The 13041-nt window shown below is 41.9% G+C and overlaps 1 protein-coding gene across 5 annotated transcripts in view; it reads left to right on the top strand.

Moving 5' to 3' along the window:
• The window catches only part of ZNF475 (zinc finger protein 475), a 33212-nt gene extending 21293 nt beyond the window's left edge, over window positions 1–11919 (top strand). For 2 of the 5 annotated variants that reach the window (XM_075931954.1, XM_075931953.1), the window contains exon 4: window positions 5788–11919. In XM_075931954.1, coding sequence (XP_075788069.1) covers window positions 5788–5939 — 152 coding nt within the window. In that variant the 3' untranslated portion in view covers window positions 5940–11919. The remainder of the gene's footprint in view (window positions 1–5787) is intronic. The other 3 variants (XM_014576440.3, XM_025187653.2, XM_075931952.1) reach the window with 2 other exon arrangements.
• The last annotated feature ends 1122 nt before the right edge of the window (window positions 11920–13041 follow it).

Here is a 13041-nt window from a genome sequence, read left to right as displayed (position 1 = left end):
ATTTTGTTGTTACTATTTCTTAATGTCAGTGTTCCCTTTGATCTCTGAATCCATAGAATAAAGTAAGACAGGAACAGCTGTTTATTGTCCGCAAGCTAATATGGTTACATTGTTCATGTCTAACAAGATAAAAGTAAACACAGACAAATACAATTAGTATCTTCTTTAACTCTCTAACAATACAGGTTTACATTTCAAATAATTTACTCTAACATGGCTTTGATAACTATCTACAGTGGCCCTCTTTACCATTTCAATACTTCTCTAATATGCCCTTAAGGTTGATTTTGGATCTCTACAGCTCTTCTCCCTGCAGCCTCCTTTCTACTACCAACTCCCTCAGCTTTATAAAAGCTCTACCTTTCCTGAACAGATAAATTTCCCTTTATTATGGCTTTCCTCTCAGTCTACATATCCTCCAGTTTGCAGCTTAACTGGCCCCTGTGACCTACAGTATCCCCTTCGGTTACATGGGGAACATGACACATCACAAACTTGTGATGTTTTGATTTCACCTTGCTTACTTACATAGGAAAAACTTAAAAACAACAAATAGTCTAGTAGCACCTTAAAGACTAACAAAACATGTCGATGATATCATGAGCTTTTGTGGGCAAAACCCACTTCATCAGATGACAGAAGTATTAAAAGTCCAGATCCAAGAATAAAAAAGGGAAAGGGGAGAAGGAGAAGGGAAAAAAGGAGAAAAAAGACAGTGAATAGATTGTTAAAGCAGTTACAAGAGGCTGATAAGAACAATTAGCACATCCATTGTTTGGTTGGTGTGTTAAGTCATTAGGATATGGAAGGTAGTGGGCAAGCCAGCCAATGTCTCTGTTCAGTCCATTCTGATAAGAATCAAACTTATAAATGAAGTTAAGTTCCAACCCTTCCCTGTGTATTTGACTTGTGGAATTGGCCTGAAACAAGGCAATGACTTGGAGATCCATTAATGAGTGCCAGGGCAGGTTAAAGTGTTTTCCAACAAGTATACATCAGAGACAGGTGTTGCCTTCTCTCCTCTCTGGAAAGGAATTTGTTTTTCCCTGTTTGGGCACAGATTTTGAGTGAGTCTCTGTAATTCCTCGTATAGTGTTAAAACAGACATTTCACAATCATATAAATCATGAGTGTGTAATTAGCTTTGAGAAAAGACCTTGCTCTATACATTGTAGTAATACAGTAATATTGTATACAATCAGTTGATTCAATTGCTTATCATTTGGGGTTCACTACTTGTCTTTATAGGCCAATAAACCTCTGAAATTATTTTTTTCTGAGAGTTACCTATCAGAGTAAAACTTATTCAAGCTGTGAGGAAGGCAACATAGAATCTGGTGGGGGAAAGAAAGAACTACATGTTCTTTCTTCCCCCACTTGTGTTTACTAAAATGCAAATTGTTTGGTTTCCTGCCCTCTCTTCCCCCTGCTGTCTTGATGATCCTGTTTACTGCTTGTATGTAAACCAAGGCAAATGCACTTTTCTTTGTTTAGGATAGACCTGTTTATCAACTCTTCCTGGCAGATTTGATTTAAACATTCTTTAGTCATAATTCTAACCATATTTCCATAACTTTTTAGTACCCACTGGACACCACAGGAATATAAATGATCAGTCAGTTTTCAAATGATACCTCACAAGGCATATTTTGTACAAAGGGCATTACTACAGTATGTAGGATGTGAATACATTGGGACACTTAGTGTTACATTCACATGTGCATTCATCAGAACAGAATATCCACAGGCAAGAACAGCTTGAGGACTGGTACCTCAGCCAGGTTTTACACCTATAATGTTGGCTATTAAGAAAAAAACTAACATTTGCCAATGGTGATCACAAAATGGGTTCTGGGATAGTGGAGTTTTAACCCTACCCTACTAGAAAGTTGATACAATCTTTCTACAGTCTCTAAACCCTAATAGCTTAACACACTGGGATGTTTATTTGTGATGCATAGAAGTCTAACTGCAGTGGAAAATACTATCTATGATATAAAATAAATGTTTATCTCTGCTCAGTTACTCAATCATTGTAATTTTGGGCTCAATTCTATAAGGTGTGGACTTTCCTCACTTCACTTCTCCAAATCAATGCCTTGCAGGATTGGACCCATATATTTACTCTGTGGGTACATCTTCATGGCAGATTTCAGAGAGGTAGCTATGCTAGTCTGTTTCAGCAAAAACAGTAAGGAGTCTGGTGGCACTTTAGAGACTAACAAATGTATTATAGCATAAGCTTTTTGTGAGATACAACTCACTTACTCAGATGCTTGAAGAGAAAGAAAGGCAGAGATACACTCCTATCTCTGTAACATCAGTGCTAATTAAATCAGGGTGGACATGGCTCACCTCCAACAGTGATAGAAGGTGGAAATACCTGTGGGAAATTACTTATTGAAATAAGAGAACCTTTCCATGTCTCTATTCCAGCAGTTTCCAACCACCAGGCTGTGGCCCGTTGCTGGGCTATGGGAACTCTTGGGGTTTGGGTCAGGGTTCCACCACCCACCCCCTCAGTGGAGCTGCTCCACTCCTAGCTCCCACCCTCTCTGCGTTGCTCTGCCCCCCGGAGCAGCTGGGCCAGCAGCTTCTGGGGCTGGACTGCAGTACTAAAAATAGCACTGCAACCCTGCCTCTCGGCTTAGCCCACAGGGCAGAATACCCCATGTATCGGGACTGGAGCTGGTACCATGTTCCCAGCCCCAGCTTCTCCTGGGGGTTGGGCTATGTGGCAGATGGGGCTTCGTTGTGGGGTGGCTGCTGCTGGGGTCATGGCTGCAGCTGCATGGCAGGTGGCAGTTGCCACCGGGGATTGGAGCCGCAAAGCTGTGAGGCCTGAAACAGGAGGCTGGTACTGGGGGGGCTCTAAAGTGTGGAGGAATGGGGGACTTGAAGCCAGCAGTTTGCAATGGCTTTGGGGCTTTTGGCAGACCAGTAACATTTTATTTTCATATTTGCATATTCATTAGTTGCATAATTAATATGCAACTATGAAAATAAAATGTTATCAGTCTGCCAAAGGGTTATTAATGGGTTTGCTGGTCCCTGGTGTAAAAAAAGGATTGGGAACCACTGCTCTATTCAGACCCTTTCTGGCAGTATCAAATTTGCATATGAATTCCAACTTGGGAGTTTTGTTTTGCTGTCTGTTTTTGAAGTTTTTAATTTCCCCATCAGATACTGTCACCCTCTCCTCACTGCTGGAGGCAAGCCACATCCACCCTGATTTAATTAGCTGTGATGTCACACTCTCATTTATATATCTCTACCTCTTTCTTCAAGCTTCTGATGAAGTGAGTTGTATCTCATGAATATTTATGCCCTAATAAATTTGTTAATCTTGAAGTTGCTATCTGATTCCTTGCTTTTTGCTTCACAGCAATATTAGCTTTCACTGTTATTTGAGTGTTGCCTGTAACTTCCCTCCTGTCCACACATGAAACCCTCTTTCTAATGATCAGTGATGCTTTCAGCCTGGGTTTGCTGGCATGCCCAGGTGGAGGTTACAGCCATGATTCTGTTTTCACTGGAGCTGGTTAGCCGTGAGAATATAGGTTAACTTATTCAAGTGCTAGTAATCCTCCAGTGCCTTCCTCATTTTCCCCTGGAGAGTGACTCTGCTGATTACAGCATAATGAACCGTAGGTTACACCCTCCAGAACTCTCAGAAACGCATGCAGGTGAGTGGAGCAACAGTGAGAACATAGTAACTCAAGTACAGTTTTGCAGTGTAGCTGCTCTCACCCAGGCTAGGTGAACCTGAGAGGCGATTACCTGAATTAATTCTGCAGTGAAGCCATGCTCTGAGAAAGCATTTTCATTTCATTAGCTCTTTTTATGATAGCTACGTTTACTACCACATAATGGGAGTGAAAATGCGGGGAGGGAGGGGAGAGGAACTAGATCTGACAGAGGAGCACTGTGTGGGTAAAAGAAGGATAGTCTTCCAGGTTTTGCAGAACAGCATCATTCCTGGCCACTAGATGTCTTGAGAAGTGGGAGGAAAGCAAGTTATCTACTCTTAAAGAAAACAGCACTACAGAGCTGTGAATCTGTGAAACCTAGCTATGAATCTACATATTGCCTCACTCCTGTGCAGCTCTTTAAGGTGTTGAGAGGTGCCGTGCTGTGTGCCCACAGTTCCTGTGGAGGCCCTTAACAGCTTCAACAATATGGTCCTAAGTATCAGCTGCTGTGTGTTTGAGCAAAAACTATGTGTTCCCCACTGCCCTGTTACCAAGAAAATTATCTTCTTTTTAGTCCTTTTTTCTAAGACAATTCCTTTCATCCAGGAAATGCTCACTACTCCCTAACTACATAGATACACCATGTGTGTCAGAACTTTATAAAGGTGGGGGTGGGTAATCCTTTTCAGTAAACGGAACAATCAATTTTCTAAATCAAAAGAGGTACAGAAATGAGATCTGTATAAATAAAATGTTGTTCAGTTTCATATTTTTAAAAATAAGTATGACTAGAGAGAACCACTGGATTGATTACTGGATTTTTGTATTTTGTTTTGTTTTATTTTCTGAATGCAGCACACATGCCAGTATGGAGAAAATCGCCTCCTTTCCTTGTCTCTCTCTTTTTATTTAATACGCTTTCCAAAGTACAGAAAATACACATTCTTTTCCTGCAAATGAAAGGAGTTTTTGCCTCAGCCAAAGAAAGAAACACCAATTGGTTGCTCATCTAACAAAAAGAACATTAGGAACAGGCGTAGTAAGAGATCTAAGGCTTATTGTGGTTATGTGAACTGTTGGATATGAATCATATTAAAACTGCATAGGCTCTTAATGAAGAGATCCATACAGTGCCAGTGACAGAAACCATAGAATATTTAAAAAATGCATGGGACCTTTTCTAAATAGACTGATGCTCACAGTTTGAAGACAAAATGTATTTAGTCCCTTATAGCCACTATCCATCATAACTTCTGGTTAGGTTGAAACCCATGCATTTGAAATTAAGCCATATTACTTTTTTCCTCCTGCCCTTCAAATGGGATTTAGATGCAAAGACTAAACCAGTTGTTAAACAACCTAGCTGTGCTGCTTGGAAATGTGTTTAAATAATCATTTATTTCAAGGTGACAGAAAACAAGGTTTTATGATTCAAATTAAGTAGCTGAAATACACCTCAGCTAGCTCTTGGGAGTCTGATCCTGTAGTCTTACTGCAGGCAAACTCCACACTGAAATTACTGTGAGTAAAAGTTGAACAAGATGTGACACGTGTGTAGGCCAGGACTGCAGGATCAGTCTCAATGACCTAAGTGGAAGCTTTCCTTGAGTAAAACTTGCAGGCTTGGTCTATAAGAGTTTTTGGGCTAATTTCACTCCTATTCAAGTCAATGGTAATACTCTGATTGACTTAAATTGGAGAATAACTGGGTCTTTTGCTCAGAATTGCACAGATGAGACATATCAAACATTTCCTCTCATCCCTGTGGTCAGATAATACAGATTCATTAAGCAGGACAGCAAAATTTGCTTATAATAATGTGTATGCAAAGATGTTATTAATTAGTTAAGAATGCATACCATAACACTTAGTGCTATGTTTTCTCCTTTAATACAATATAGAATGATTGAGTTTGTAGCTCACTTTATTCAACCCTTGGGACGGTAAGCAAGGCATTTTTTTTCTTGTGAAAGCAGTCTGATTTGGTTAAGACTGAAAGGCTCAGTCAACAGGTATTTCCTGAAAATATTTTCCATAAAGAGCTGAATAAGGTTCTCCAGAATGAAAACTGATGCTTTCTTTTTTAATTTTCCAGCCAAAGGTTTCTATGATCTTGATTCTCTAAATGAGGCTGCCTGGAACAGCGCCCAGAGTCAGTTAGTTCCATGTGATATTTGTGGACGCACTTTCCTGCCAGACAGACTGATTGTCCACCAGCGGTCCTGTAAACCGAAACCGGCAAAGTAAAGCACCCCCCTCCCAGGACACACCTTCCAGCCAATGCATTAAAGGAATAAAATCGTTCTTGGAAGCAAAAGGCATAGCTCAGGGGCTCTGTAAAATCACAGTGATGTAGTAGAAACATGTTCAGATCATCTCCTAGGTAAAATTAACAGTAGCCACTGACTATAATATAGGCCGAATACAGTGATTTTTAGCAGGCCCATTATAAGAATGGAAGACATACCTCATCATTTCTGTGCTCTGGGAGGTGCAGCTCACCACTGACATTCAGGGGTGCCCATAAAGTAACTTTAAGCCACCCTTTCACCCCCTAAGCCTGTGCGATTCTCAGGATGCTGGAGGGACTCAATTACTGAAGCATCTCTGTGCTGTACTATGAGCCATAGTGCACTAAATAGTACAGCCCTGCCACTGGTATGCTCCCCAGCACCCGCTCTGACCTACTACCTATGCTAGGGATTTGCAAGTGGCTTGAAAGGGAAGTTTCCGTAGTGCCTGCAAAAAACACTCCATGAAATCCACTTCGGACTTCACAGTTGCCTCTGGTTTTACATAGAAGGAGTTCAGGTACTGTGGCAATGGGTGGTCCTATAGAAGAGAGACAGATAAAAGGTAAAGCTTACCTTTTGTTCTAGAGAAAAATACCCCAGGAATCAGAAGAGAAGCACCCAAATACATCATCTATCAATAGAGATAATGATGAGTTCACTGATGGTAGATGGGCTGTGCTTCCCTGATGCATGTAAATTACTAAATAGCTAAGCTCTGACAGGGACTATAAAGCTTCCTCGCTGTGGCTTGTGGAGGGGTGTCAGAAGAAGGATGAGTCACAAGGCTTAGTAGTCTTAGTGGGCAGGAGCCAGCTAGCGGAGCCAACTGTAGGCTGAGCATAAAGTTTAGCAGAACACAGTAACCTCCCTTCACATCAGCAGCAATATTACTCCCTCTCCTGAAGCTTTGCTGGTTCCTTTGTAGCAGATTGCTCTTTTTCCTAGGAATAATAAATAAATCGGCCTGCAGCAGTTCCAGCACCTTGGGCTCATGTAGTTTATATGGCTTTGGAGGACATGGGTATATTATGCTGAATTAAGCCCGTTCTCCATTAAAGCGGAAAAAACACAGAACTCGTTTGCAGCCTACCATAAACCCACAATTTTAAATGACACTGTAAGACAAAGCTACTTAGCCCATTTTACCTTGGCCTAAGTATTTAGCACCCAACCTAAAGTACGCTTCCACCATCAATGAGAAAGACACCCATTGACTTCAATGGGATTGGATCAGAACCAAAAAACACAGGCACTTACTGTCCCCATCCATTGCAACCATGGAGGAAGCATCCCCAATCGGGTGACAAAGTGCTGCTAGGTGCAAAGGGAGAGGCTGGCCAGCAATATCTACCACAGGATGGGTATGTGAGTGTAGATGAAGGTGTGTTTTGCCCTATTCCACACCATAATGATGGTCTGTGGTAGGGGCATAATGCTTATTGCAGTCAATGACTACACTTCCGTTGACTTCAGTGGTTCAGGATCAAAGAGCCAGCACAAGATATAGGCAGATCCAGAAATATTTCTTGCAGCCAACATTTCAAGGAATGCTATTGTATTCCAGAGCAGAATCAGAGTAAAAGAACACCCGTGAAAGAGTTAAACATGGGAAGGAAGTAATATACACTAAAACAGAATTACAGCAGAGAGCGCTTTTTTAAAAACCTTACTCTAAAGTGTTTTATTAAGTGGCCAGGGAGGTTACTGGGAAATTTATGACAAAATCCAATGCATGTTGTTAAGCAATCAGACAAACTTCCTGAACTGCAGAAAGAAACCTATAAGTTTTCACCTTCAGTTTCAATACCATTAAGCTGGTTGTGCGTATCCTGTGACAAAATATGTCTATACTTAGAGTATTTGCACATACTGTTGCATTTATAAAAATCAGACGTAAGGAACTGGATGTCTTTATGTACTCTGAAATGACGGATGGGCTTTAACTACCTTTCCCCTTCCCCAAAGCTATCAGGCTGCACAATGTGCCATGTAAGCCAACAAGAAATAGTATTATTGTTCCACTACTAAGGGAATATCCAAAGTTAATGTGAACTGGGAGAGGTATTAGCATTCTTTGCTGAAAATAATTTCCAAAACTATCAAGCACCTCAGCAGCCCTTTCATCTCCAGGAGGGAAGGTTTTTTTTTATCTCTTGTTACATACTTCCTGAAGCCAGTTCTTGCTCTGCAATGCAAAGTTTCATAAACCCAACAGAATCAGCCCCTTCAGGATCTCCACTGCATTGTATGGAATTCTTGGGTGGCATTAGACCTACAGATTGGATGTCCCTTGTCTGGGACCCTGGGGATCTGTGCGGTCCCAGATGAGGGATTTTGCCAGAACAAGGGAGGTCATTTCTGGACCCCTGCCACTGGCCTCCCTGGCCCAGCCTACTGGCCACAATGGAGCTCTGGGACTCACCGGGAAGCTGCATGCTGCAGATCTCTGTTCCACCAAGCTACTGCAGCTCCCAGACGTGCTGGGCAGCAATGCGCAGGGTCTTCCAACCCAGCTGGGCATCCCCGCTGCCATGCGCTGGGTGGGCCAGCACGGATCCTTGCTGCTGGTCCTCCAACTCTGGTCCTGCAACACCCCTGCCAGATCATGGATGTTGCTGGACCAGAGAATCCTGGTTAAGAGAGTTTCAACCTGTATTTCCTGGGGTGGCTGACAGGCTTGCAGGTTCCTTGGGCAAGGTGCAGTGGGGTAGTTCCACACTCCTAAAAGGGGTGGGACCTCAGGCAGAAGGGGTGGAGGTAGAGGCAGACTGCCTTCTGTGCTGCCTGCAACACACCATGCTGCCCTTCTACCCCTAGTCAGCCCTGAGAGTCTCCCAGAGCATACTGCATGGTTTTCCAGCAGCAAATTAAAGGGCTCAGGTCTCCAGCCACCATTGCTCCTGCAGCAGTGGTTGGGAGCCCCAGGCCCTTGGGAATTGCCAGGCCCTGGGGAAAATAAGCCCCTTTCTCCCTCCCCCAGCAGTGGACCTGGCTATTTCACCTCTCCTCCCTGGGATTAATGGAGGGAGTGTAACAAGAGGAAGGAGGGCTTGGCTAGGATGTTCCCATGCCCCAGCCAACTGTAAGTATAAGGTCCACTCCCAGAGTTTGTTGGCAGCCTGAAAGCTATTCTATTTTACTCTGGTGACTGGCCCTGTGCAAAACACCATCGGGACTGGAGGAACTGGCAAAGTGTCTTCAAACTACCTTTGTGCCCCCCTTTCTTAGTGTGATAAGCAGAATAAAAAGGCATAGATGGGGAAGGGTCTATTCCCCAGAAAAGAAACTGAAAGCATCTGAGAGGGGCATGGGTGAGGAATGCCATGGATCTTTTGACCATTTTTGCTGATTATATATGTGCGTGTCTCTGTGTGTGTGTGCAGGTGCGCGCACACCGACACTATTAGAGACTACAGTCCTCTGTTTATCCATATATGAGGTACAGCAAAGGCAGTTGGGATGTAAACTCCCGTTTAAAATGTTAACTGGTTAAATTATATGTTTAATCATCTAATTGGCATGTCACAGTGGGCCCAGCTGGGCTGGAGCACCCCCTACTCTCGCTGCAGGGGGGAAGCTTCCCCAGTAAGCAAAACAGTAAGGCAGTGGTTAACCCTTTGTATCCCTAATAGGCAGTAGCATGGCAGGATTCTTCAAACAATCCAAGCAATCTGCCTCAAAAGTGATGCTGGGGAGGATAACTCTCTAATCTTTGTAACTGGCCTCTCTGCTGAGACTGCCAGCAAAGATACTAGATCTCTGCCAAGTGCAGTGGCGACTTTAATGTCAGCACTTTTCCAGTGACCTCTACATTAATGCCATCAACTCATTTCTCAATTTAATTCCTTTTTCAGCAGCACAATGCTGTGATCTGTCCAGCATTTTCCATATTTGCTTGGAATTCATCTTTCAACTTTCTTTTAGAAGAGGAAACAGGAAACAAAAAAGCAAATAATGTAACAATCCCATATTTCTGCTGACCCAACACACAACTTTTCTAAAGACCGGAAAAATATTTTCCTGCATTTTAAAGAAACACAGAAAATCCATTGGGTTTGCTATGACTGAGCTGATTGCAGCTAAAAACATAATTAGGCAAAGCTTATAGAAAATCTACAATATTACTGATCCACATTCAAGTCTCAGAACATGCAAAGAGAATAAATGTCCTTTAAACAAACTTATTTTGAAAAACATAGGTCAAGAGCTGGAGCATTATGTCCATTCAGGCAATGAAAATCTTCACTCCAGGAAAGGAATCCCAAAGTCACTACTCAAGTAAATCCTCCATTCTCTGCGGAATGGACTTCAATATTGGCCTAACAAGAAAAGAAAAAAAGATCAATTGCAAATGAATAATGTTTCTAAAATGTTTGTGTCTAGTTTCAGAGTGACACATTATATTAATTATATTATATTAATAGCTATGAGAACTTTACTTGCACAAGATCTCTAAGGCTACATCTAGACTGAAAGCTTCTTTTGGAAGAAGCTTTTCCCAAAGAGATCTTCTGGAAAATCTTTTTTCGAAAGAGAGCGTCTATGCAGCAAAAGCACAATGAAAAAGTGATGTGCTTTTTCAAAAGATAACGTCTACATTGATTGGATGGTATCTTGCCTTTCAGTTGTGATTACTATTGATGGAGTGGCCACCAGGGCACCTGTGCTTTTTCCTGGAGGCCTCTTCTTTAAAAAACAAAAAAAACAAACAAAAAAAAAAAAAAACCCCACACACCTCTCTATTGCATCCACACACGTCTTTTTCTGAAAAAGCTTTTTCAGAAAAAGGCTCCTTCCTTGTAGAAAGAGGTTTACTGCTGTCGGAAATCCCCTCCATTTTTTGATTTTCTGACAAAAGAACGCAATAGCAGTGTGGAAGTAAGGGTAGTTTTTCCAGAAAAACAGTCGTTTTTCTGGAAAAACTCTGCAGGGTAGACATACCCTCACTCTCTCAAATGCTAGGGGCAAAGCTCATTTTGGAAATGATCAAAACAATCTAGGGCATGACTCCTTTACTATGTACTCAACTTTCTTACTGAACTAGCAGATTAGCCCATCATAAAATGTGATTTTCAGGTCTCTCCTCCATGTCGGTCTTCTCTCCTGAGCCTCCGGTCTCTCGCTCCATCTCTCTCTCTCTCTCTCTTCTCCTGCTCCTACTGCCTCCCCCCCCCTCAGCTCTCCTCCGTCTCCTGCCTCTCTCTCTGTCTCTCTCTTTCTCTTCTCTTCCCCCTCCTGCCTCTCACTCAGGAGACCGCGGAGCCCAAATGGCCATGCTGCATGGCCAAATGGTCATGCCCATGCTGCATAAGGGATGTGGAGCCCAAACGGTCACTTGCGCCACTTGCTCCCACGCGGCGGCCTGGCTGAGCAGCGCAGAAATCAGCCAAACGCCATGGCGGGAGGCAAAGGGGGGCGGTGACGTTCACGGCCAGGGGGCAGGGCCACACCACATGTCACTGCCCTGCCCCCTTTCGCCTCCCGCCGTGGAGCTCGGCTGACTTCTGCGCCGCTCAGCCAGGCCGCCGCGGGGGAGCGAGCGACACAAGTGGCCGTTTGGGCCCCGCACTCCCCATGCAGCACGGGCCGCCCAGAGGAAACAGCCAGTATTTCGGGCAACAGCGCCACCCAGAGGGAACAGCCAGCATTTCAGGCAACAGCATCACCTAGAGGGAACAGTCAGCATTTCGTTACAGACTCTCAGACACTGGGCTACTATATATATGATGCGTATGACAATAGCCTATGAAGGAGAAAATGTGGCAGTCCAATAATTCATTTTGTTCGTGTACATGGAAAGAACACTCTTATATACACATCAATGTTTTGCCAAAATTATTTCATTTCAAATCTTTTCTAGTAAACATTTTATCTGCAAAAATCAGTTTATTTTATATACAAAAAATTACTAAATCATTTATTTGTAAATAAACTTTATATAGAAATAGAAAGCTTATAGTTTCTTTTTGTCTTTTTATTTTATATGCAATCTATTCCCCTCATAATCCTTGAAGAAGCTCTTTGTGATGGAAAGAGTAAAAATATTTATTATACAATGTTAGGTAATTTCATTGTAAGCTTGCTCTATACCTTACAGACCAGAAATAAACTGATCACAATGTAGAAATTATACTTTCTACATACTTTGGCCTAATTCTGAACCCTTACAGGACATGTACTTAAAATACCCTCAAAGCAGAAGCAAACTATACAATACATTGAACAAAAATATGTTTCATGCTTTCATATGTATTTTTCAAAGTTTTTGATACTTTTTTGAATGTTCTGGTCTTTTTTTTTTTCTTTTTTTTTTCAAAGACCAAAATGAAAAATCAGCACCAAATCCAAACACTACAAAAAAGTGAACATTGTAGATTAAGGGGCGGTTATTTTGGGGATTTCTTAATTTTTCTCTTATTTTTTCCTTTTGCTCTCTTTTTCATTTGTGAAATGGTATACAAAAATAAAGATGATAAGGGGAGAGGAAATGGGAAAAAACACCCACCCACCCAACCCAATTATTGGCAGTAAGTGTCAACATTTTCTTTCCTCTTTTTATTTACTCTAAAGGTTCGAAAAAAAAATTTAAAAATATTTTTTCCATTAAAATGTTCATCTAAAAAAAACCCTGTTTCCTGTCAAAAGGCATGATGAAGAATTAATCCACCATTATTACAATACCTTTGACATTTGAAGGTCAAAATCATATAAATATTCAGTCATTTCTCACTAATCCCCAAACCTTGTAAACTTTGAAGTCTAAAGTACTGTAAAGTGTAACACATACAACATAAGGGATGTATGAAATGTACTACCTTTCACCAAGTCCTTGTCAGTTGGTGGATGTTTAACCCAAGTGTATTTATGCCAATGTAGCTGCATTTGTGAAAATGCCAAGTACAGATGTACTGCACTTGTGTAAGCCGGGTACACAGTACTGTGAAATGTTGATCTAAACTATGCAATTTGTGTTACATTAGTAGAGTAATTCAAGTCAATGTAGCTTAGATCTACTTCCTATAGGGTCTACATTGCGCTGGGTCGATAGGAGAAAC

This window comes from Pelodiscus sinensis, chromosome 6 (genome assembly GCF_049634645.1).
Source record: "Pelodiscus sinensis isolate JC-2024 chromosome 6, ASM4963464v1, whole genome shotgun sequence".
NCBI classification, from domain to species: domain Eukaryota; kingdom Metazoa; phylum Chordata; order Testudines; family Trionychidae; genus Pelodiscus; species Pelodiscus sinensis.
The sequence above is the reverse complement of the archived record's forward strand: the minus strand, read 5'-3'. Positions and strand labels throughout refer to the sequence as shown.